Consider the following 27,104-nt stretch of genomic DNA (forward strand, 5'->3'; position numbering starts at 1 on the left):
TTCATACACCTTGCTCACCAGACGGTAGAGTTTTGGATAATTTGTCTAAATAAGCACACTTCATATACAACACCTTTTTTAATGCTATGTACCTTTTTGTATTACAGTTACAATAGCTGGTGTGTATTAACAAAAGCTTTGCACATAACAGACTGATGACCATAGATGTTAAGTCCCATAGTGCTCAGAGCCTTTTGCACATAACAGGCAATACTTGATATTAATGTCCTCTTGATGGTGCCTGCTCATAATTAATTACATAAGCATGTATGTTCCCTGATTGAGAAGACAATTAGTACATTCACTGAATATTTTCCACAAATTACAAAACTCAGATTACGGAATGCAGCAAGTTTGCATCTGCCTTTCATGGAATAGAAACAGTAAAAGATGAAGCACTCAAGGCCTCATTCGTCTTGAAACAGCAGAATTCTTTTTATATCATTAATCAATACATGTACATAGAGATTTACAACCGCCGTACAGGAGCGGCAAGGATAAAGAATCAGGCGTTAACTAATGAACGTATACTAATGTTTGTGAGGTGAAAATTACCAATATTACACTGTTTGGCATACAGTTGCAATCAGCTAGGAAGTTTCACATCAGCCCATGCTTGCTGCAGAGTGAAACTTTCATTATAGTCTTTGGATTATTTTAGTGAGTCATCGTGTTGTGGTTGGCAGAAGAGCCAACACCGTGTTACTAGAGGAGGCCGAAAGGCAAGCGTTTTAGCTCACACAGGCTGGCGTGAGGTCTGGTACAGGACAAGGAAATTAGACTTCACAAAAACGGACATAGCTGGTGGAATACTTAACTTTAATCCATTAATGGTGAACGTCGCTCTTGACATTACATGATTCACATTATCAATTGTAACTGATAATGGTGACTTGCTAGGTCGTAGCAAATAAGGTATCTGAAGGCTATGCTAACTATCGTCTCAGCAAATGAGAGCGTATTTTGTCAGTGAACCATCGCTAGCAAAGTCGGCTGTACAACTGGGGCGAGTGCTAGGAAGTCTCTCTAGACCTGCCGTGTGGTGGCGCTCAGTCTGCAATCACTGATAATGGCGACACGCGGGTCCGACGTATACTACCGTACCGTGGTCGATTTACAGGCAAGTGTGGTGTCTGGCGGTGACACCACACATCGTATAGCATTTCTTCCTACCTGTTTTGCCGCTAAGCTCTCGTAGTTGATGTCCTCGCAGAAGCTTTGTCAGCACCATTGGATTCTCTGGAAAGTGCAATTCTATATCTTGTAAAGTGATGATACAGGATGCTGTATTACTTGATATAATGTTCATGGCTACCCTAATGATGTATTTATTTGTATAAACCCTGTAAGCTAATAATAATGAAACAATATATGAATTATTAACTCAAAATTAGCAGTTTCTTGAGGCCATGGTCTTACAACAGAACTAGTCTGGAATGCATCCTATTGGAGACTGCTGACTATGGCATGCAGTCTAGATCTTGTACTTAAAATCGGAAACATTGTAGCTGTTTCTACAACTTTGTGTGTTTAAACATTATTCATTTGATTACTGCTTTCTTGAGTTGCAATATTGTTGTAAGAAAGTACTTATGATCAGCAGGCTTGTCGGAACATCTGTAGTAGAAAAAGTTGCTTTTATTAATACATATTTATTATACAAAATGACATGCTTCGCACCAGAATGGCTGTGATTTCCTACATATTGTGCGCTAATGTAACTACCTTTCTCACAGCTAGTTCTGGTGCCACATTCCACCACCTACTGGCAATGCCAGATGGTCCAATGGCTGCATCAGCCAGCATAGGAACTGGTATCTTACTCCTTGCTATGTGTTTTACAGTACTGCCTGAGCTCATTGAATGCTAATAGTATATGCAGGTGTGATATAAAATGTAAATCTGCAAAATAAGGAAATAAAATGTGGTTTGTAAATAAGGGGTATCTGACAAAACACACACACACAAAACCCTTGTGCAGCTACATTGTGCCTGCACAATGTAGTCAGTGGTTACAATGTTGGTATATTGTAGCTGTACAGATAGTGTATATACCTGTGTGTGGTCTCTCTTACTTTCTTTCTTTCATTTTTTTAAGGAACTCAGCACTTCAACTGTTCAGTGGGTGTTATCTTTACTCCTTAAATTATTTATGTTCCATCAAGGACTTTCCATTGCCACATTTGTCCAAGTGACTTCGTCACCTTTATACCACTGCAGAAGTAATGCAAAGTGTCTTCCAGGAAATTGTTGACTCATACCTTATGGATGAGATGATCAGAGGCATTCACTTGTCATGGATTAGTTTTCACATATGTGCATTGCATTATGCTTCATAAAGATGAAGATACTGTAAATATTTCACACTGAGTGATAGGCTTAAGCAGAGGCAAGCCTATGCCTTCACTAGGCTCACGGTGTTTTTAGGTTAACCAACTTTTTAAAAAATGTAATACAAAATTGGAAATTTCGAGGTGCAAACAATAAGTAAGGATGAAGAAAGGCAATCATTCACCTATAATTGATCAATACATAGCAAATGGAAAAATATATCAGCAGAGATATGTTGTTCTTCTTTTTATAGTTACACACCTGTTCTCACCAAAATGGTTCAACTTGTGGCCCTGGTGACCCTGATTGTTTGAGAGGTGATTGTTCAGACTTTCAGTTGTTGGACGGGAGGGGGGGTTGATAAAACTCGGCAAGGAGGAAGATGTATAATACTAGGGGGTGATAGGGTGGTGATAGGAAACACGATAAAGGTTGAGGCAAATGGGGGGGTCAGTGGTGTTAGGATAAGGAGGAATGGAAGAGCCGACATTAAAAAATGGAAGAGGGGTGGGGGAGGTTGGGAGTAATGTAGGGCTTGAACAAGGGAGGAGCTATGTGGAAATTAATACAATAGGAAAGCATTGGGAAGATGGCTATGGTAGTTTAAACCTTGTATTTGTGGAACACTGCAATGTAAATGGGACACACAAAGAATATAATGTTGTTTTTCACACGTAGGGTATGAAATACCTATCACTGAACTACGGTAGAAGTTAGTGGATGGGTGTACAGTGTAGATCTTGAACCTGAAGCATTTGCAAGGGGAATGACATTTATAGTGCAAGATAGGGAATAGTGTTGGAATATGGATACTCTAGTGTATTACATGGGTTGGTTGGGTGAAGGAATACTAGTTTTGGTGATCAAGGTAGGCTTTTTGATAGAATATCATTCATTTCAGGGTGTGATGAGAGGCAGTTGAAGCTCTGGTGAGTGATATAATTGAATCTCTAACTAATTAATGGAAAATCTCATATAAAGATGTGAAACAATTACTAACAAAGGGATAGAGGGGCTGGCCAGTACTTACCTCAGCTCAGTACAGCCGATAGAAACACAAAAAACAACCGAAAATTTAAGTTCCTAGCTTTCGGAATAAATGTTCCTTCATCAGGGAGGAGAGAGGGGAAAGAAAGGGAAGAAGGGAAAGTGGATTTAGTTACTCACAACCCAGGTTATGAAGCAACAGGGAAAGGAAAACAGGGAAGGTAGCAAGGATGGAGGCATGGTTGTCATGCCAATCTATTTGTGGATCATCTAGAGGAGTCCTTTCTAACCACCCAGAATCCCAAATTAATTGATTAATTGATGACATCTTTTTGATCTGGATGGAGGGTGGGAACGCCCTATATCCACATTCCTCCAGAACCTCAACACCTTCTCTCCCATTCATCTCATGTGGTCCTACTCAACCCAACAAGCCACCTTCCTCAACGTTGACCTCCACCTCCAGCAATACCTCCACTTTAACAGCTGCCATGCATTCTCTACGAAGAAGTCCTTTCCATGCAGCCTAGCTACCCATCACCATTGCATCTGTAGTGACAAGCAGTCCCTCTTGAAATATACCAAGGGTCTCACTAAGGCCTTCACAGATGGTACTTACCCTCCCAATCTAGTACAGAAACAGATCTCCTGTGTCTTATCTCCAGATATCCACCACCTCCCAAAGTACCAGTGTCTGGCCACAGAGGAGCATACCCCGTCATGACTCAGTATCACCCGGGACTGGAGCAACTGAGTTACATTCTACGCTAGAGTTTCTATTCTTTGTCTCATCGTGCCCTAAAATGAGGACTACCTACTGTCTTCCACACCCATCCCACAGTGGTATTCTGCTGCCCACTGAACCTATGAAATATCCTCACTCATCCCTACATAAGCCCTGCTCCTAACCCCTTGCCTCATGTCTCATAATCCTGTAATAGACAAAGATGCGAGATCTTCCCGTACATCCTCCCACACCACCTACTCCAGTCCGATCACAAGCATCACCAACCCCTTCAAAGGCAGGGCTACAGGTGAAACTAGTCATGTGATCTATAAGCTAAGCTGTAGCCATTGTGCTTCATTCTATGTGGGCATGACAATCAACAAGCTCTCTGTCATCATTGTCCTTCACCCACCTATCCTTCCCCTGTTTCCACTCCACAGCCTTCTGTTTCACAAGTGCCCCCACTGTCTGTTTACTTTTCTCCTTTTCTGTCCTCACCCCACCCTCCATCTAACCTCCTGACTGCATGTAGCTGCCCTACCCTCTCTCCACCTCTTCTCCATATGCTCCGACAAACAATACTTTACACTCCTCCACCAGTACCCTACTCTCCATCCCCCCCCCCCCCCCACCCAAACCGTCTTCTTACCCCACCACCCAAATTGCTTCTCCCACCATGTGCAGTTGCTCATAGTCTGACCTTGAAGCCAGAGACAGTGGTCATATGCGTGTGAACTGTGTTTGTGTGAATGTGTTTGTATATGTTGTCTATAGCAAAAGAAAGTCCTGGCTGAAAACTTACTGGTTAAGTAGTCTTTTTCTTAAATCTTTCTGTGACTCAACTCTCTGCGGGTGTAACAATCTATCATTTTCATAGTGTTGTTGAAGTATTCTCCCTGTGATTCATAGCAATATGTAGTAGACATTGGGTTGTTTATCTTCTGAAGCAGGGTTTGATGTTACTACTACAAAATATTGGTGTGTCAACTTCCTGTCTTAAAGGCAAAGAAGGTTCTCATATTGGTTCAGGGTGTGGTTACCAGGTTGGAGTCCTTTGATAAACAAGCATATCAATGGAATCATATGGTATAATTTTCTCTTTAATCTGGTTTATCTGTTATGTTTTTATATAACCCAATTGGAAGTGGTCATACCATATCCATTCCAAGACTGGTGAATTAGCCCCCACAGAGTTGTGTGACCACACCAAAGATTGTGGTTTCACAGAAATACTGAAATACACTTGATGCTAGTAGCATTGCTAAAAAGTTTAGCCATAGCAGGATGGTGTTTGCAAACAAAGTAGTTTATTCTTACTTAAAATTGAAAGGACTGATGTCATGTTTGAAATGGTGCAAATAGAATATCAAATTGATTCAAAGTACTTTTTGCTTGGTGGCATGAATCTGTAAAATATCCATTAACAGACGTGTGATTGATGGTGAACATCTAAGTGTGGAAGTCACTATCGAAGGACACATTCACAAACCCTTTCAGACCCTGCTTTGGAGCATCTGTTTCCCCATTAACATGATGGGTTCTACTTCTTGGTACACTGTCTGCTGTTAATTCATGTGTTCATAATTGATTTTTATCAAGAACTTTATAACTTCTCAAATTCCAGCCAAGAAAAGATATGTTTTGCCATTCATTGGCAAATTGGTAACCAGAATAGGGAAGTCCTGAAAGTGAAAAAGTTATTTAGAGGCTTACTACAACACAGAAGACAATAGGCAAGAATTTTTCAGTTACAAAGACATACAATCCCCTGGAATAAAAGGTGAATATATAAGTTCACTTGCACAATGTACCTTATATTGCATAAGAAAAACACAAAAACCCAGGATTGAATGTAACAATATTATGAGAAGGAATATTCTGAGTGTATTTTCAATTGCCTGAGACCACAGTTGTGTGTGTGAGTTGTGTTTCGTGAGTGTGTGTGCATGTATGTATGTGTGTATATTTTTGACAAAGGCCTTAATGCCCAAAAGCTATAATTGTGAGTCTTTTTGTTGTGCCTATCTGTGACTCAGCATCTCCGATATATGGTGAGTAGCAACTTTCCTTCTCATTATATTGTTATAAGAAAAATGTGTGTATCTGTAGGCTTGAGCCTATAGGAGCATTGTAGATTCTGGAAAGCACAGAAAACACACACTATCTTTGGACAGGATTGTTTGCACACTGATCACAAATATTCCTTTGATGTGGAAATACCACACTTAAGAGAGCAAGGACGAACATTTTCAGGTTGCAATACTAGAAAGCTATTCACCAGATGAGCCATCTCGAACTGCTATTGAACAACCAAATGAGTTTTGCTTCTTCAGCACTTATGATTACTACTAAAATAGCTAAAGCAAAACCTGTTTGATATTTCTCCCACCAACCACATACACAATGCTGTTTGTTGATATAATTTGCACCAAAAAATCCATAAAAAATACTATGAATAAAATTGTAAAAAACTATGACTGTGTGGTGTAGTAAACAGTACTCCCTCCACTGTCAATATTCTGCTGTGAGTACTGTATTTAACTTGTATTGAGAAACAGTATTTAACCTGTGAACCTTGCAATACATTATTCTCCTAAGTGCTGTTCTGTCACCCACCCAACCTCCACAATATGCTAGTCCATCCCTATGCCACCACAAATTCCAACCCCTTGCCATAGGGGTAGAAGGACCTGTAGAAGGACCAAGTGAAAGCCATGCCCAGTCCACACACACAATACTCCTTGTTCCAGTCATGTCACAGGATTATTCTATGCTGTGAATGCAACTGTGTCATTTACCAATCTCTGCTGTAAACATTGCTCAGCTTTTCATATTGGTATGACTACCAACCAGCTGCCCACCATCTGGGGCCAAGAGCAAAGTTGACCACCCTGTGACACAGCATGCAGCTGAATATAACATTTTAGTTTTCAACGGCTGCTTCACAACCCAACCCATTTAGACCCTCCTTTCTGCTACCAGATTTTATAAACTGCACTGATGAGAGTTATCCTTACAACACATTCCCCACTCCCCAAATCGTTGCGGCCTCAGCCTCTGGTAACATACTGACCCTACAGCCTCTACCCAACTATTCTGTCCCCTCTGTCCTGCCACTTTCTCCCAGTTCAAGTCCCCTCAACCTCAATGTGTGCTGCTCTCTGCCAGTGCATTCACTGGTCTCTACCTCTTCTCTGCTCCTCTCCTTTCAGCTCAGCTTTGCCATCTATCTTTCTCCCTCAAAGCCTCCCGATGCTGTGCCTAGCAGCTTTGTTGTGCTACCTCTGGCCCCTGCACACTCTGTTAGGCAGCACTGATTCCTCTTCCCCTCTAGGCTATTGTCCCTCTCCTTTCCTTGTACCACTCCAGATTGTTGCTCCTGTTTGACACATTTCAGTTGTATTTTAGTCTGAATGGTGAGAGTACTGCATGTCAGAATCTCCATGTTATAGCCCATAAAATGACCAATACCAAGGTAATGTTCTGCAATAGCAGATTCACTCGGCCATTGTAAGTGTGTATTACTCTAATGCTCAGTACATTGGTCTTCTATGGTCTGGCCCATTGGCATGACACAACTGCAAGGAATGTGATAGACATTCACCGTATGACAACTAAAATCATCCTTTATGGACCCTATAAGGACCCTAATTTTAGATGCTGGTAGAAAAAAACATTTCACATTATATTTCCATAGAATTCAAGCAATCCTGTTAAGAATGCTCCCTGTGTAAGGCTTGACTTCGAGATAGGCTAGCTCATCTAACAAATTTTCAGGGTCTGAGGTGACGTGGGCCCTGTGAACAAAGTTATGAAGTACCTCTTCACATTGAGCCGGATGGTGACAACTATAAGCCTGTAGGTACAAGTCAGTGTGAGTTGCCTTCCCATAAACAGTGTGTGTCACAGTGTACCATCAGTCTTCCTCCTGACGAACAAATAGAGAAAGGGAAAACAGCCATCCTTCTACACCTCCATTATGAATCAAATATTTGGATGTATTGAATAGAGATGTTCTAAAAGTCCATTTAAATTCTCACTTCCGTGAAGCCAAATATATGAAAAAACTCTTGGGTTTCAATGCACTCTAAGGCCCATTCCTTGAAATGTTTGTTGAACAAATTGGCAATAATAGGTGACAATGGGAGCCCATTGGTTATGTTTTGAGTATGTAATGTTTCTGGTGTGTTCATGGTGCAGTCTTTGTTAATGCCAAAGTAAGAAACAAGTTAGAATATGTGATTCACATCTGGTTCTGATTGTACTCTTCAATTACACACTGACAGCTGTCATTTTTTGTTTAGTGAAACCTATGTTCCAAAAGAGGGTAAGAGCTTTAGGATAATCTGTGGCATCTGCCAATCTAGTTTGATATCTGTATTTGGTGATGCAGCTGTATAGTTTCGACAATTGTGAAGTACTATGGGTAGAAATCATCATTGTAAATTTCTGGATATTAATTGAACAGATGATTACTGAAGGAAGATTAAACAAGGGTGAAAAAATTTAAGATTTAATTCTATAGTGTATTTCATATGAAAGCACCTGACATTTACACATGTGTACATTTCACATGCATCACAACCATATTGAATGCAACAATCTCACTGTTCCAGCTTTGTGAGCTATCATTTTTTGTTGATTGTTATTTAAGTTGAAATCTATTCTTTAAATGTAATCATGATATTGTTTATTTGTTTCCTAATAGACCAAAAATAAAATCTGCATTACAAAATGGAGTTACGCTGGTTATTGATCGATATGCATATTCAAATGTGGCCTATTCTGCAGCAAAGGAGGTATGTTGGCTACTACATTTTAATTATACTGCATAAAATTTTAAAATAGATAAAACATTTTTAAGTGTCTATGCCAAAACTCTAATACTGAACTTGTATACTTTAAGAAAACTGCGAAGTGCATATGAAGAAGAGTTAATTTGCTTAATTCTGTTTGACCATTGAATGTTTTATGCTTGTTGTGATGGCCATTGCTTGTTTGGTAATGGTGGCTTCATATATGAGCATAATTAAGTGGGTAGTAGTATTCTGTGTCCTGCACTCTGTATTTTCTGTGTGGACTGTCACTATAATGTTTACTACCTCCCCTATGCATATTGTTAAGAACACATGCAAGATGTAAACTGGGTGGGGAGGAAGGGGGGGGGGGGGGGGAGGAGGGACCACTCATATTAGTTTTGTGGGACCAGGAAACAGAGCACAATTTCTTACAAAATAAAAAGTCGTACCAAATGAAAAACTGTGTTTTAAAATGAATAAACCACAATAGTGCTAAACAGCATTGCATAATGTTATCTATGAGCACTTTGTAATTAACAGAGAGAGTATAGTTTGTAAGTGATTTGTATATATTGAGTTGCACTCAGGCAATTAATGTTCAGATAACTGCAAATATTTTCTATATTCACATTTTGTGTAGTTTTTTATATTACTTGCTAACATGAGAAAAAAAATCACAAACTGAAGGTACATCACTACTGGAAACTTTAAGAATTTTCAGCTGCAAGGAGAGTAGTGAAAAATGGAGAAACAGGTTTGAGATTTCACAACAAATAGCTCTTACTACATTTACTACTAGTGAATATCCTTAACCCGTTTTGGCTTTCTTAAAGTTGTTTCTAAACAATATTCCTTTCGGTGCAGGATGCAAGTTTGGTTTGCCGAGTTCTTCCCCCTCCCCTTGCCCCCACTGCCTTCCCCGTAGGAAGGGGGGCGGGATCAGGGAGTTGCTGTCCTCTACTTCTTGCTGGCTATGTCATTGCAAAATATGTGTCTTGGTGATTGAGGTGTCCCATGAACATTATTGTTCCAGTACTATTATGACCTTTCAAACAAATACAGCCCACAACTACTTTTTCAAAACCCCACTAATTATCTCCCATTGTGATGCATAGGTTTGAAGTTTGGCTCAAGGATGCCTACAACTTTCCTCTACAATGGTGCAAATGCGTGGTGCCCTACGGCATCCCATCGGGCTTGGCGATGTTTCAGAATGTTGAAACAGGTGAAAAAATGGGCCACTGCTCGGGAGTTCTTGTGAGCTGTAAGGGGGGTTAATGATGTCACGTTGGCACCAAATTTTACCACAGTTTTGCCTAAAGCCACCATGGATGTTACCACAATGAGAATGTCATCACAGCCCCTCTTATCCACATTTCAAACTTCTTTTGACGCCCCTGCGATGGAGGTCAGAACTAGTCATCCAGCATAGAAATCACACAGTTTTCATATTGGTGGCTGAGGAAAACATTTCAGACACATCGCTGCTCACCATCAACACAAAAAGGCCTTACAGGTTGGCATAAAGGGCATAAATGAAACCAACAACCAACCCTTTCCCTGGGGCATTGAGTCTCGCACAGTTTGTAGTCGTAAATGATATTTCACTGTGGGATATGCAGCAGGAATATGTTCTTCACAACCTTTGACACTGCTGACACCCTTGGACATTTCAACCCTTCTCTAAGGACATTGTCCATCTGCTTACCCACTGAATGTGATCACACCCCAATGGAGTGCAGTGCGACTCCAAATTTTGGCTCTTGTGTACAGGTTGGAACCACTAGGGACCATTCAAAACCATTCCCACAAAATTTGAATGTGATCTGAAGCAGCAAAGGGTACTTTGCGCGAATAAAACGGCGGAGGGTGCCTCTAAGACCCCTCCAGTTCGGTAACATCATCAGTGCCACCCAAATCTGCCTGATGGCTGCTCTAGTTCATGAGGGTTAGGCAACTCCTTCATGTTTAAGGGGTGGGGTTTGCCTACCTTAAGACACTAGAGCAGCTACCAGGCTGAATTGGTGTCAAGGTCTCTGACAGATACATTTGTAACATGCTCACCATAGTTGCATGGATGGCACCAAGGGTGATACCGAACTGTGGGGTTTTATTGATTCGTATGTTAATGTTGCACTGCTAGATGATCACATCACAGGAGGGCAGAAAAAGGAGTGTTGAAAAATCATAAGTACCCTTTGCTGGTTTGGATTATGTCCAAATTTTGTTGATTGCTTTTGAACAATCCCTAGTGCTTCCAGCATGTACACAAGAGCGAAGCTCACAGTCAGGCTACGTTCCAAAGGGGTGTGAGCACATTCAGAGGGGGTGCAGCCGCACAATGTCCTTAGAGAAGGGTTGAAATATCCAAGGGTGTCAGCAGTGTCAAATGTTGTCAAGAACATTTTCCTGTTGCTCACTGCACTGCAGACTGTTGTTTTTGACTGCAAAATGTGTGTGAATCAATGCCTCAGGGAAAGGCATGGTTTCATTGATGTCCTTTATGCCAACCACTGAGGCCTTTTCGTGTTGGTTCTGAGTATCAATGTATCTGAAATGTTATCGTCAGCCACCCATAAGTAAACCAGGTTAGGTCAATGCTGTGTGTTGCAGTTCTGATCTCCTTCTCAGAGACATCAAAAGAAGGGGTGAAATGTGAGGAAGTTGGGCTGTGATGACTTTCTCACCATGTGACATCTCTACAGTGGCTTCTTGTGAAATTTGGTGCCAGTGTGACAACACTAACCCACCTTACAACTCATATGAAGTTCCGAGTTTTCTGTTGACACCTTGCTGTTTGAAGCATTGCCAATGATGTCGCAAGGTGCCATGCTTTTGCACTTTTACAAAGGAAGAAAGGTGATGACACCTTTCTTTGAGCCAAACCTCAAATCTATACATCACCATGGGAGACAATTAGTGGGGTTTCGAAAAAGTGAGCCTTTAATTTTGCTACACAGTGGATGTAATATAGGATGTTTCATGTATGACAGAAGAGTATATCTGCAGTTGACTCAATATATACACCAGCTAGCTCTCTGTAGCTGCCACCAGACAGCTCAGCATATCATCTCAGAGTTGTTCATAACTTGAGATGCAGTACATATAAATTGAGCTTACTTTTATTTTTAGCAGCTGATTAAAATTATGTCTTTCTGCAGTAAGGGTGAAGTGACACCTTGTCAACACAATGTCAAACCCTTACCGATCTTCAGCTGCAAAAATTCTTGAAATTGCAAGCTGGAATGCTGTATTGTACCTGTTCATTATATGTAGATTGTTGGCTTCATCTTATTATTTGATATCGCTCAAAGTTAAGCTTGTATGTATTTATATTTGGGGAATGAGGAGGCCAGTTACTGATGCTTGATGGGAAACCTCAGCACCCCAAAATCACCAGTAAGTATTTAGTGGAAGGACTGGACCCCAAGGTTTGGATCGTCATTCACCATTTATTGCACACAAAGTGATTTATTCATAAAAGGTTTCAGAATTAAAACATGTAATAAACTTCACTAGGAAATATAAAGGTTCTTTAAACTCAAATAAAGTTTACAATTTTAATACTACAATGTATAGCTTTCAGTTATAAAAACAATAATTTAATTTAAAGAAAAATTTATTTGGATGATCTAACAGCAGCACCTTAGAGGGTAAGAGATCCATAAGTAACATTTCACTTCACAAACCCAAAACTTACGTACAACATATACGCCCCAAAGGGTGCAAACATACTAATAAAACTTTCCCTGCAGAAGGAACAAGATGATGGCAATAAAGGCAAGAACTCGAACCAGAAAGACTAGGGGATCACAACTTCTACTTATTAAAATAATTTTGAACAATACATGATACTCACTATTAGGAGAGACAAGAAGAACCGATACTGTTTAGTGAATCCCGCAGGCAAAGTTCTTCATGCCCACCAACATTTTTAGGAAAGCATTTAAACAAGAACCTTTTTCTTTTAAAAATATAAAAATACAAGACCAGTAAAAAGTACCAGTTTCAGTGAGCAACCTGGAAGTATGGTAACATAAAAAATTAGAATCCTTTTCTTTAGCACAGAATTTAGTGACCACTTGGAGAGCACAAGCTATTAAAGCAAACACTCCAAAATTGTGTCAAAGACTCTGAGGGGTGAAACAAAACAATACAACTTATTTTGTATTACGTACATGGAGTGTGTTCCAATAACATGGTCACACACAATGTTAGACACAGTTAATGCCTTGCTAGCCTGATCCTCTGACAGCTGGCGGAAGGACAAACAGTGTACCACTAGACTATAGGCGTGCGAAACAAGAATCATAAGCCACAAAGAGGCTCGAACACTGACACATGCACATAGAAGTACAGGGCCGACAAGCAATCAAGGATAGCATAGACTCCTGGTGTACAGAGCGTACATTAATAAATTTTAAATTATGGAGACCCCAACTGTAAGCATGCGAAATCAAATGAACACAACTAAGCCCAGAACATCCCACTGAAGCTCTAAATGCAGTGACACAATCTCAACTGAGTGTACCAAAGATAAATTACAGATGCATGGGGGGCTACAGGCAGAACAAGTGAATGACCCAAGGAAATTTAAATTTTAGAATGCTTGTGTCAAAACTACATCAAAATTTCCATAAAACTAATTCGCAAAATACCCAGTTATAAATCTGACTTAGTCATTTCTTATCCTGTGCAGAGGCAACACCCAAAACTCTGCAGAAAATGTTTGTTGGAATAACAGCGCTGTCAAATATGACCTCTGCTCGGTAATACACAGTGGTGCCTGAAACAGACTAAATGACAGTGTTAAGAGAGGGTGAAACAACACACACCCACAATGATCACAGGTTTTCAGGGTAACAATGTCGGTGATATTACTCAAACCCTGGTGTGAATAACTTGAATTACTATTCAGCATCACTCTGGACTTGATGGATTGTAACACAGACCCATGTAATAAGTTACAAATATGAACTCGGAATTCAAAGGCAAAAAGCAAACTGCACTTAAAAAATTTAAGGGTAAACACATGTGTAGATGTTGAGGCCAGAAAACATGTCTAAATAAAACAAAGTAAGCTCGGCAAACTCACTTTAAAATATTTTTCAGGGCCCACATTTGGCAGCATAAATTCTCCAAGAAGCAGATAAATGAACAAGGTCCAGTTAGCAACAGCTGTTGATGGACTCCAAATGCCTAGGTTCCCCAACTAACCCACAACACACCGTAAGTACTGCTGACACTGGCCAAAAGAACAACCACTTCACGGGGCATTTGCTAGGTTTATACTGCCCACACCTCTCTCCAGAGAGCCCTTTTCTCTGTGCCAGATTACACCACTTCTTGCTCAAGTAGCAATCAACAATCAAAGATCAAAACGAGGCAAGGATCGATATCAGGAGAGATGCCATGGCTCAATTGTTTCATCAAAAACAACTTGTAACACTATTAGACACACTCACAATGTGTACTGTTGTCATTGTCCTGTATGAAATAACTGTAGGTCTTTTACTTAGTTGTTAGCTCTCTGAAGAAAAAAAAAAAAGTCTTTTGTTCACTAATATATCAAAATTTATGGTTTAGTATGAAGAGATCTGTCCAATAATTTTGTTGCACTAATTGCATATCACACTACTAGTAGTGATTTACATCATTCTGAGAGTCTTGGTCTTTGTGTAACTGATGAGGATTTTCAGAACTTCACTGTTGATTGTTCTGCAGTTTCACATACAATGATAAAGACTAATTCTTCATCGAAAAAGGAGCATTTTAGGATTAACCTCTCCATCATGCACAAACTGCAACAGCCAGTTGCTGTACTGATGTCAAGGAACAGAATCTAAATTGTCAGTTGATGCACTACCATTCCTTTGTAAGTTTTTTTTCTTTGAGGTTGTGCATAGCTCTGTGAGGAGATGGTGCTGAACAGCAGCCTGAAGTGCTAAATGGTGTAATGATTTCAAAGTTTCTTTCTTAGACCTCTTGTGACCAACATGGATCCAGTCTCTCGAAATTTCTTTACTAATATGCGTACCATTGAATCTTCGGAAACATGTCCTGTGGAAAATTTTCATATGAAGGTAAGCTGACATTCCATATAGAACTCTGTTCTTGCACAGTTTAAAGCAAGAAAAACGTGTCAACCCTTAGTGTATAGCGAATGGAAACTATACAACAACATAGTCGAAAAAAGTTCTCTTGATCACTCAAGAACTGTTCACCAATATGTCACATGCCGTACTGTCCGAGTACTGGGCTGGATCAGTGCTCAGTGATCAGCTGGCCACTGCCTCTGGTTTTGTTGACTCCCATGCAATACCAGAGAAGGTGAAATCCTGTGTAAGAATACCTTGTGCATTCAGCATGCTGAAGAGGCTGTTCCAGTGGCCATTGAGGAAACAGGTTGTAACCTACCGCAGTTTGTTGTGCATGTTGCAACAAAATGAGGTCTGTTGTCTGGTCTCTGAGGTTGTACTTGGATCATTCCAGCAACAGGCAGAGAAAGTTTATAAGACTGGCATTCCTCCCAAAGTTACGAGGAGGCTCATAGTTAGCAGCACTGTCTCTAAAACTGATCTATTTGTAGCTTTGGAACTTCACTTCTCCATTACACAACTGCACTGAATTCCATAACAAGTACTACTGAGACTCTCTCTTGCATTCATTCTACTGCCACTACTCTCCTCTTTCTTTGTGGTTGCAGCTGCCGTCACTTAAATAACATTTTGACAATATAAACGATCATAGGTAATATGTGAAATGATATTTTAAGCTGTAAAAAATCATTTAAACAAGACAGGATGCTCAATAGAAATTCCATAAAATAAAGATTGTTTCATTATTAAACGTTACATGATGAGTATTTTTAACAATCAATTTTACAATATGCCAATTTTGTTCAGAGTTATATTAATATTTCATTTGCTGAGAACAGGACTAGTTCGTCATCAACACTAATTAATCTGTACAAAATTAGCTACCCCATCGTGTATTTAAAGCAAGTACTTCATGAACATTGGTCAGCATAATTTTATAAGGTGGAATTAAAATTCGATTAGACTATTTTCTACATTTAAATGTTGTTAAACAATAGAGGCATGGTAATAAATAGATAACAATGAAATAAAATTACAGTGTATCGTGATGTGTTGTAATTATATGTACTGTATACTACAACAAGCAATTGTTCTTCCCGCAATACATATATGAATGGAATGGGGGAAAAGCCCTAATAATTTCTACAGAGAAAAGTACCATCTGCCATGCACTGTGCAGCAGTTAGCAGAGAATGGATGTGAATTTAAATCTGTGAGGCCCAGTATGGTGCTGTGTTCACTCAATTGTGGATGGAAAATGTATCAAATATCATGAGATATTCTGGACAGTATTGTTTGAAAATTGGTCAAAAGCAAGCATTTTTCAGAGAACATAAAGAAACACTATGTGAACAGAACACAAAAATTTAGTATGATGGAAGCTCATGGAATTTCATGTAGAATATGCAATTAGGAGAGTAGAGTATGCAATTTTTGCTGCTTTCATGAGTAAGGCCAGTTTTGACTAGTAAAAATTACATTTGTGGCTGTCAGTCAGAAGAAAATCAACGTATCATGGTTTGAGACAAGTACTGATGTGAATATCCAATGTGAATATCCACAGGCAAGGTCATTAAAGTGTTACAATGCAGTGGCACATGTCTCAGTGGTAGCTGATATAAATCCTGATGATTAAAGAATGTTTCATCATCAGTGTTTCACTTGGAAGAGAAGTACTCCAGAAATTTTTTATCACTATGCATGATAGTTTCGTTTGAATCCCAAATCTGAGCACATCATAGAGTGAGGCCATCTGACACAGTTGATGGTGATCTGTCTGTCTGAAAGAGAGACACTTTCACAAGTAAAATATGCCGTTGTGTGCAGAGAAATAAAACTCTTCTGTTTACATGCACAATCCTTCTTCTTAGGTCCATCCAACTAATAAGACAACATAAAACTACCTTTTGCAAAAATAACTCAAAACTATTTTGACAATGGCCTGCAAGCATGCTACATCCAATTCAAGTTGTCTTTCCGGTGGATAACTTATCCATATGCACTAAATGCTGATCATTATGAAGAGCTTCAAAGCAAACTTGGCTGGAGTACACTACAAGATTTTTTTTCCCTGAAGTAAGAAACATTAATTGTTGAATCATCTTACTAAGGCTCAAAACTTCTCTTGAGGTTTGTCTGTGTTTGCGATTTAAAATTTGGGTTGTTTTGAAAATCTGTCATATGGAAACACTATTTATTTCTTTTTATTCAGTCAGACATGTTTTGACACCTGTGTGCCATGTGCTGAGGATCAAATTTTGTTTCTGTAAAGTACAATATAAAGTTTATAGTAGATAAATGATTATAAACTTTATATTATACTTTATGGAAATAAAATTTGATCAACAGAGGATGATGCATAGGTGTCAGAACATATCTGGGCGAATAAAAAGAAAGAAAATGTGTGCATTAATCGATTCTCATTATTAAAGTATGACAGTTTATTTCAAAGCTACTGAGAACAACAGTGTAGAAAATGTCCCCCAGAATATAGCCTTATTAGTGTGTCTGTCTGAGGTCGCGTTGACATAAGGGGACGTTGACACAGCAAAAGAGCATTTCATTTTGATTGTCCTAGAAGCACAACAAGAACAATCTCTCCTGTGAACTGATAAAAGAAATGACCTACTGTCAAGAAAGGTTCCAATCCGTTCATAAAGATATTAGAATTTTCACTTAAAAGTTTGAAAGGGGAAGAACGGAGAGAAAGGGGGAAATGAAGCCCTGCAAGGAGAGTGAATTTTGACACGGATCAAGTAAGGGTATTTTTCATGATTCAGAATGAAATGTTGAAGAAAATACACAAGTTACAATGGATTAACGTACGACAATGATTCTCTTACGTGTCGCATTTAGGCTGTTTTATGGATTTATGCCTAAATAATGGATAGGCACTCTCAATGTGAGCACTCCAAAACATGCGTTAAAACGGTTACTTGAGAACAAACTACATGAAAGTGCAAGCACTTGAGAATGAATGATTAGGAGGTAGCACAAGTTGACATTTGTTAAACAGAGTGCAGGGATCCTCTCAGGGGTGAAGATGTGTGCAAAGAATCTATTCATCATTGCTTCTCAATATGGCAGGAACTGTAGATTACTAACTTCAATTACAATAAAAAATTAATATTCCAGGTCAAGATTAAACTGTTTTATGTTAATTTTTGGGAATGTGTGAGATTTCATATTGACTTCTTCCCCAAAACACAAAATTACATCATAATTTTTTCAACAAAATTGTTAAAATAATTTATTCTCAGAATCCCACTCTAATTTAGGACCCCTGAAAAACATTTGATCCTAAAATTCAGAAATACAGATTCATCTAACAAATGGAAAAGATGTACAGAAGGAAATGGTTTGGGTGATGTGTAATTAAATGTTGGTACTTACTTAGCATTCACAGTTGAGTGAAATTTATTTTGTTTGTGTAACTGTCATCAGTAATTTTATTGTTATGAACTTGTTAGTGTGCATAACTTTCTGCTATAGGCAATGGACTTTAAATGGTGCACCTTACCTGGGACTGGGTTGCCAAAGCCAGATGTAGTTTTCTTTCTGGATATGAACATGGAAGCAATGGAAAAGCGTGGTGGATTTGGTTCAGAGAGATATGAAACAACAAATTTCCAAAGATCAGTTTATAACAACTTCAAGAAGCTAATTGACAATAGTTGGAAGGTAACCATTTCATTTTCACTCAATGATTCTAATTATGTAATTTATCATAAGATATGTAGAACTTCAAAAGTTGTTATGTCTGTATTGCTAGTATGAACAGTTTTTGAAACTAGAAACATAACAGATGTTCTATGTAATGACACAGAGTCATTAATTAAGTTGAGTGAGTTCCAGCTGTGATTGTATGCAACAGAGTAAGTATTTAGCTGTATTGTTTGCTACTTACTTCTTTTCTGTCTCCTTTCTTAATCCCACAAGTGGAATATCCTTTATTGTAATGACATTTTAGAGCTCTTGAAAACATTAATTAGTAATGTAATGCATATAAAATGTTTCACAAAAATCAGCAGAAAATAATCTCTACGAGGGTCACATCATCAGTTCAGATCCTGTTATAGCAATGGAGATGAAACTGCACATTGCTTAATTTGTAAGATGTTTCACTGGAAAAGTAGGCAAGTATTATGTGATTGGCTTTTTTGTACGTCACTTCACAAAAAGAAAGAACATGTTCATCAGTAGATTGGTAAATTAACAGGTGGTGCATAACATCACTTTTTGGAAACCTTGTTTCGAAATCTTGAATCATTTATGAATCATTTAAATAACATGCAGTTGGGAAACACTTGATCTCCAAATGTCATCTTTCCCTGTATAAGATAATGTCATCAACTGATGGGTGGTGAATGTTTTCTTGAAGCATGGATCCAGTTGAATTGGAATTAGTAGAAGTAGTATATCTGAAAGTAAATGAAATGTTATATGTTCAAATAGTTGAAAAGGTCCTATTTTGTTTGACTACACAACAGGCAGTTGGCCATAAGCACAAGTATTTAGAATTATGTATCCGAAGCATTTTATGGTGGGATGACCATATGAATCTAGAAGTGGAGAAGTTTTATTGGCTGAATTCAGAGAAAAAGTAATTAAAATTCCTGATTATTTTGTGAATGTCTTGAGATTTTTTCAACTTGAATTAAAAACAGAAAAAAAAGGGGGGGGGGGTAAGGCTGCACACTTCCTTATGGGTTTTGGTTTATTCAGTTAGTATAGGAATGCCACAGAAATGCTCAACAAATTTCTGTGGCAGTCAATACAAGGAAGATATTGAGCATCACAGAAAACCGTACAGCATTTAGAGAACCCACATTCCCAAATGAGTCAAGAAACAATATGGGCCCACGGTTGTTATGTTTAAATACTGTCACTGTCATGTAGGGAAATGGCATAGTGCCACATCAGAGGTGCACACAGTTGTTGGGTTACGACTGGTCTAGTGTGTTCATTCAGCTGTGACATGGAGGCAAGAAAAGAAGAGAAGAGATGAGTGGTTCATTCTATGGCGGCTGAGTGTGCTGGAGTATGCAAAATTTGTCATTAATTGTCCTCTGTGTATGGTAAACGCTGCATGCCCCTAATGTGTGTGCACAAGTGGCAGAGGAGATTCCAGGAAGGGCGCCCATCACTGCAAGGCGATCCGCACCCAGGACAGATCCATCGAGCCATTAACCCTTATGTCATGGGAGAATAGATGGCCTTATCAGGGGAGACTGACTGATCACGGAAGATAATATTCATGTTAAGGCGAGCATTAGCCATGGCTCTGAGCATGCCTTCATCAAAGATCACATGCATTACCGCAAATTTGCACACAGCGGGTGTTGTATCACTGGACAGAGGGTCAAAAGATGGACAGAATGCTATCAAGTCTGAGTCATGTGCTGTAGTACCATGAGGAAGAGCAAGCATGTGTGTTCTGTATTGTCACAGGGAATGTGGTGCCAACATTTCAAGCCTGGGGTAAATGGCAAAACCAACAATGGAAACAGCCAGCATGTCCTCTGCCAAAGAAATCCAAAGCTGTTCACACTAGTTCTGGTAGGGTCCTGATGAACTTATTCTTGGACTGGAGGCCCCTTTGCTCCTTGAGTTCCTTGAATGTAGAACCACAATCAATGCGCCACACTATGAAGACACTTTGCAGAAACTGCCATAAAGTCAAAATACCCGGGAATGCTTTCGGGTGAAATCATACTTTGGCACAATAATGCCTGCCCCCACATTGCCAATCAGATGAAGTCTGATTTGGTTGTGAAACACTGCAACCTTCTCATTACAGCTTGGCTATTTCACTGTATGATTTTCACATTTTTGGTGACCTGAAGAATGAAGTGTGGACATCAGTTTTAGTCAGATGAGGAAGTGCAAGTGTGGATGGATCCATCAGCGGCCGATTGCATTCTACAAAATGGGAATTGATCGTCTACCATTGGGATAAGCATTTCAACGTATGTGATGGTTCCTTTTGAATGGAGCCATTCCATGATACTGTAATGACGGGTGTAGACAGGCAAATTGAGTATGTGCCAGATTTCAAGGTAGATGTGTGTATCTTTCTTTCTTCATTTAGCTGTACACTCTAGCTCATTTCAGAGGTTTGTTATTTATTTCATGTAGAGTACATTGATAGGTGAGGTAAGACTGCATAAAACAAGTTGTACAAGCCAAACATGCATTGTGGTAGCTGAATCCAATCAGTTGGAAGAGCCTTCAGAGATCTGGAACAAGTCGTGTTCAACATCTACATCTACGTGATTATTCTGCGAGTCACAATTAAGTGCTTGGCAGAGGGTTCATCAAAACCTCCAAACTGTTTCTCTATTGTTCCAAATGGTGCATGGGAAAAATGAGCAATTAAATCTTTCCCTGCTTTCCATTCTTTTATAAATTGACAGCCAGAAGCAGCCACTGCAGGCAAATTCTGTAAAGTATATTAACAACTAATTATAGCTGGTGCCATCATACTCACACTTTTAATTATGTGAGTCACGTCTAAATTACTTAATGTATATTAGGATAAAAACTACTTTAGTGCTTTGGAAAAAGCCACTAATCCTCATCCTCCTCCTTCTCCTTCTCCTCCTCCTCCTCCTCCTCCTCCTCCTCCTCCTCCTCCTCCTCCTTTTCCTTCTCATATCAGTCAATGATTTTACTAATGATTCGGACAAAGCATTTATGTAACTTTATAGTCCATTATCAACATACAAATGTTAGGGGCATAAACTATGTGTAACTCTAATTCCAAATGCTCTGATAAATTGTTGGAATGGATGTTGAAGTATTCTTTTATTCTATTCTGAAATATTATCAGTTTTCTGCTGGTATGTGATACACACTTTTGCTCCAGAATATAAAACTCCTTTCTCAACTTTCGATGAGAATGCAGAAGTCTATGTGAAAATTGATCAATCAGGTCTTAATAGTGTGTTAGAGTGCTTTTGTGTATTTAGCTGAATTGTCAATTCCATTTTTGTGCATGGTATTTTGATGACCAATCCAATTATCTTCTTCTGGTGCTGCAAGTTGAGTTGGTATGCATTCTTGCTGTATGATTGGACTCCAGCCGGGCAGCAGTTATGCATCATTGCATCATTATGCCACTCATGGCACCTGAAGATAATGGCTGAGTTAGTAATAAAAATGTTATGGAAAAACAATGGAAACTGCAACTCTGATGAACACTCAAAAGCAAACTGCTGTACCAAGGCTTAACACTTGCAGCGTCAGCAACCAGTGACAGTTCAGTGCTCTGAAGATGCCTTACACACAGGGGAAAATTTTTTGGAAGATTGATGGCGTGCTCTGATTGTCCACCATGAGGCAACCCAAGTGCCTCAAGAAGCCATGGGCCGCATGGAGCTATTCTCTTCCATAAGACACGTGATCAAAAACAGGCCCGGCTGAACCTAGCAGCAAATGGTATTTAGGGCAACGTTTAGGCCAAAGGAGATGAGTTCACTCTGAGTAAGTTTCACTCTGCCAGATGCCGATTCCACAAGGATTCCACCAATTCAATTTCTCACTTGAGAGCTGCTTCCGTGACACTGCTGCCATTCATATCTGACTTTGTAAACCTGTGAGCTGTAATCTATGGACTTAGGTTAGGTTAGAGTGTTCGTGGCCTCATCATCAAAGAAGGTGGAGCTCTGTCGTTGTGGAAGATTGTGGACTTGTAAATATATTCCTGTTTAAATGGCTACTGATGAGCTTAGTTTATCTCCCTATGGGACTTAAACCTTATTCATTCAATTTGTTCTGTAATACTGAGCATCCTAGGGGACTTTGACTTTTGTAAAGTGTGTTCATTGAAATTAGACTCAGTGACAATCTAACCGGTCTTCAGCCGCCAGAAATGTTGCTGTTCTATATCAAGAAGTACTTACTCCACATCTTGTGTAAATAAATGTGTTTGGTAATCACTACATGGATATTTTTTGTGCCGCCTTTGGCGGACCCGTGACAAGCCAATATATGAAAATTGTGTTCCTCCTCAATATTAACCACAAACACCATTAGGGACTATATTTATTGGCATGTAAGTTTAAGAACTTTGTCAGTAGAGAACCCTTTACAGAAGCCAAATTGGGCTACTGTTAATATGTTATTCTCAGAGTGGTAGTTCAGTGTACTGTTGTGAGGTGCCTTCTCAAGAACTTTTCAGTATAGAGGAAGGACAAAGAAGTACCTGTAATAACATTACTTGCTTACATCCAATTTTACAATCACGTGTTAGTACTGCACAGTTCAGTTTTTCAGGAAATACACTTTGACTCATTGACTAGTTAGAAAGTCACACAAGCAACTAATACCAGTGTTTTACTGTTTCAATTGAAATACAATAATAACCAGATGACTTACTGATTTTCAGAGACCTAGTGATTTTGTGACTTTTGTGATCTCTGTAACAGATGATTTGGAAAATCCATCCATTGTTAGGAAAATTGACTAAATAAAGTCTAGAAAATTGTTTGGACTGGAGTGCATTGGCTGTTGTGTAGATTTTTCAGCCACACTATCCTGAAACAGGCATAAATATATTTACCAGCATTTTTATTTGGTAAAATAGTTTTAAGTTCAGTGCTTTTTGCAGATGTTTCATGTAAAATATGGTACATCACCAACCTGATACAATTATCGAGCTAGGACAAGTAATTTGTAGAGAGTAAAATTACACACACACACACACACACACACACACACACACACACACACCACACACACACACAAAAATGAGCACACTGCATAGTTATCTGAGCAGCAGATAAGCACTTCAAAATTGCTGTTACTTTGGCAGAGACAAGGAACTTGTGTTATTAACTCCCCATCCCTTTCAACTCTACACACGCCCATCTACTCTAAATATATGTCTATGTACATACTCCACAAGCCTCTACATAGTGCATGGCAGAGGGTTCCTCGTGCCACAGTGATCTTCCCCTTTCATTGCAAATGGAGTGAGTAAAAAACAACTCTTCATGAGCCTTAATCTGTCTTGTCTTGTCTACAAAGCCCTTTCACAAAAAGTATGTTTGTGGTTATTAACCAGAAGAATGTCTCCTTACCTCCAGAACTTCCTATTTCAGTTCAGAAAACATTTTTGTTATACCTGCCTGTTGATCAGACCTACAAGTAACAAATCTAGGAGCACTACTACGAATTGCTTCGATGTCTGCCTTTAATCTGACCTTGTAGGGATCCCATAACACTCAAGCAGTACTCAAGAATAGATCACACTAGTGTTCTACACATGGTCTTCTTTCTTAAAATTCTCCCAATAAACTGTAACTGAGCATTCACCTTCTGTACTATAATACCTGTGCTCTTGTTCCATTTCACATCCCTTTTCAACATTATGTCAAGATATTTAATCGACATGACTGTATCAAGCAGCACCCCACTGATACTGTATTCAAACATTACTGGATTCCTTTACCTAGTCATCTGAAATATCCTTCCATTTTTCTACTTTTAGAGCAAGCTGACATTCATCACACCAAATAGAAATTCTAAGTCATCCTATATCCTTCTGTCAACCTCTTCTGTCCCTTTTTCAACCCTTTACTTATTGGATAAAAATATTAAACTGGGAAGCAGAGTGATATTGATTTGTATAGTTACTACAAAACCAATTTGACACACAATATTTTTTCTTTTGTTTGCCACTCTTTTTAAAAATTAATTTATTTTTCAGGTTTTGAATGCTGACCAAAAGAAAGACATTTTACATGAAGAAATACTTACAAATGCTCTAAGTATAATAGAAAATGTGAAAAATTCTGAAATTGGTTATCTGTGGTAGCTTTCATTTCCAGAGAAGGGTGATTGTCATAGTTCTCCAGTTGCTGATAATGAGAATATCACACAGTTAATATACGTGTAATGTAATTTGCTCATTTTTATATATTGTTATTGTTTGCCCTTTCTGCTGAAAGGCAAAGTGATTTTTAATATGTAAGTGTTGAATTAAAGAGAAAGAGAGTATGTGGCAGAGGAGACAGTACATCTAATAACAGGAATCATCTTCTAATTCTCCTCTGTGAGAACTTTTTAAAATATTTTGTCACAGTTATGAAGCATGCATAAAAAAAGAATAACAACAGTCACCTTTGAAAGTCTGTTGGTAAAAAACACCTGCATCTAATTGTACGTACTTCATTGACAAATTTGCTCAAATTATTAACTAACATTTGCTCATCTTATGTGTGATGTCCCCCCATGAACCATGGACCTTGCTGTTCGTGGGGAGGCCTGTGTGCCTCAGCAATACAGAAAGCCATACCATAGGTGCAACCATAACGGAGGGTATCTGTTGAGAGGCCAGACAAATATGTGGTTCCTGAAGGGAGGCAGCAGCCTTTTCAGTAGTTGCAGGGGCAACATTCTGAATGATTGACTGATCTGAGCCTGTAACATCAACCAAAACCGCCTTCCTGTGCTGGTACTGAGAATGGCTGAAAGCAAGGGGAAACTGCAGCTGTAATTTTTCCTCAGGGGCATGCAGCTTTACTGTATGGTTAAATGATAATGGCGTCCTTCTGGGTAAAATATTCCAGAGGTAAAATAGTCCCCCATTCGGATCTCCTGGTAGGGACTACTCAGGACGACGTTGTTATCAGAAAAAGAAAACTGGTGTTATGTGGATCGGAGTGTGGAATGTCAGATCCCTTAATTGGGCAGGTAGTTTAGAAAATTTAAAAAGAGAAATGGATAGGTCACAGTTCGATATTGTGGGAATTAGTGAAGTTCGGTGGCAGGAGGAACAAGACTTCTGGTCAGGTGAATACAGGGTTATAAATACAAAATCAAATAGGGGTAATGCAGGAGTTAGTTTAATAATGAATAAAAAATAGGAATGCAGATAAACTAGTATGAACGGCATAGTGAACACATTATGGTAGCCCAAGCCCATGCTACCACAGTAGAAAATGTTTCTATACCAACTAGCTCTGCAGATGAAGAGATTGAAGAAATGTATAATGTGATAAAAGAAGTTATTCAGATAGTTAAGGAAGAAGAACATTGAAAAGTCATGGGGGATTGGAATTCAATAGTAGGAAAAGGAAGAGAAGGAAAAGTAGTAGGTGTATATGGACTGGGGTAATGAATGAAACAGGAAGGCGCATGGTAGCACAGCAAAACCTAATCATAGCTAACACTTGGTTTAAGAATCATGAAAGAAGGTTGTATACGTGGAGGAGGCCTGGAGACACTGGAAGGTTTGAGACAGATTATATAACGGTAAGACAGAGATGTAAGAACCAGGTTTTAAATTGTAAGTCATTTTCAGGGGCAGATGTGTGACCACAATCTATTGGTTCTGAACTGTAGATTAAAACTGAAGAAATTCCAAAAAAGTAAGCATTTAAGGAGATGGGGCCTGGATAAACTGAATGAACCAGAGGTTGTAGAGAGTTTCAAGGAGAGCATTAGAGAATGATGGACAAGAACAGGGGACAGAAATACAGTAGAAGAAAAATGGATAGCTTTGAGAGATGAAATAGTGAAGGCAGCAGAGGATCAAGTAAGTAAAATGGCGAAGGTTAGTAGAAATCTTTGGGTAACAGAGGAGGTATTGGATTTAATTGATGAAAGGAGAAAATATGAAAATGCAGTAAATGTGGAGGGATACAAAGTCTCAAAAATGAGATAGACAGGAAGTGCAAAATGGATAAGCAGGGATGGGTAGAGGACAAATGTTAGGATGTAAATACATGTCTCACTAGGGGTAAGATAGATACTGCCTTCAGGAAAATTAAAGAGACGTTTGGAGAAAAGAGAACCAGATCTGTGAATATCAAGAGCTCAGATAGAAAACCAGTCCTAAACAAAGAAGGAAATGCAGAAATCTAGAAATACGGAATCAACCTGAGATCCCCTGTCGATAGCGTGAAAAGTTTGATAGAGCACTGAAAGACCTAAGTCGAAACAAGGCCCCGGGAGTAGAGAATATTCCATTAGAATTACTGATAGCTTTGGGAGAATGAGCCATGACAAAACTCTACATCTGGTGACTAAGGAGTATGAGACAGGCGAAATACCCTCAGGCTTCAAGAAGAATATAACAACTCCCATCCCAAAGAAAGCAGGTGTTGACAGTTGTAAAAAGTACCGAACTATAAGTTTAATAAGTCATGGTTGCAA

The 27,104-nt window shown here is 39.0% G+C and overlaps 1 protein-coding gene across 4 annotated transcripts in view; it reads left to right on the forward strand.

The window, feature by feature from the left end:
- LOC126267398 (thymidylate kinase) overlaps positions 1-24,973 on the forward strand; it is a 73,429-nt gene extending 48,456 nt beyond the window's left edge. For all 4 annotated transcript variants that reach the window (XM_049972605.1, XM_049972604.1, XM_049972602.1 and 1 more), the window contains exons 4-6: positions 8,754-8,844; positions 18,435-18,623; positions 24,655-24,973. In XM_049972605.1, the coding sequence (XP_049828562.1) occupies positions 8,754-8,844; positions 18,435-18,623; positions 24,655-24,762 (388 nt within the window). In that variant the 3' untranslated portion in view covers positions 24,763-24,973. The remainder of the gene's footprint in view (positions 1-8,753; positions 8,845-18,434; positions 18,624-24,654) is intronic.
- Positions 24,974-27,104: the final 2,131 nt, after the last annotated feature.

This window comes from Schistocerca gregaria, chromosome 4 (genome assembly GCF_023897955.1).
Source record: "Schistocerca gregaria isolate iqSchGreg1 chromosome 4, iqSchGreg1.2, whole genome shotgun sequence".
Taxonomy (NCBI): domain Eukaryota; kingdom Metazoa; phylum Arthropoda; class Insecta; order Orthoptera; family Acrididae; genus Schistocerca; species Schistocerca gregaria.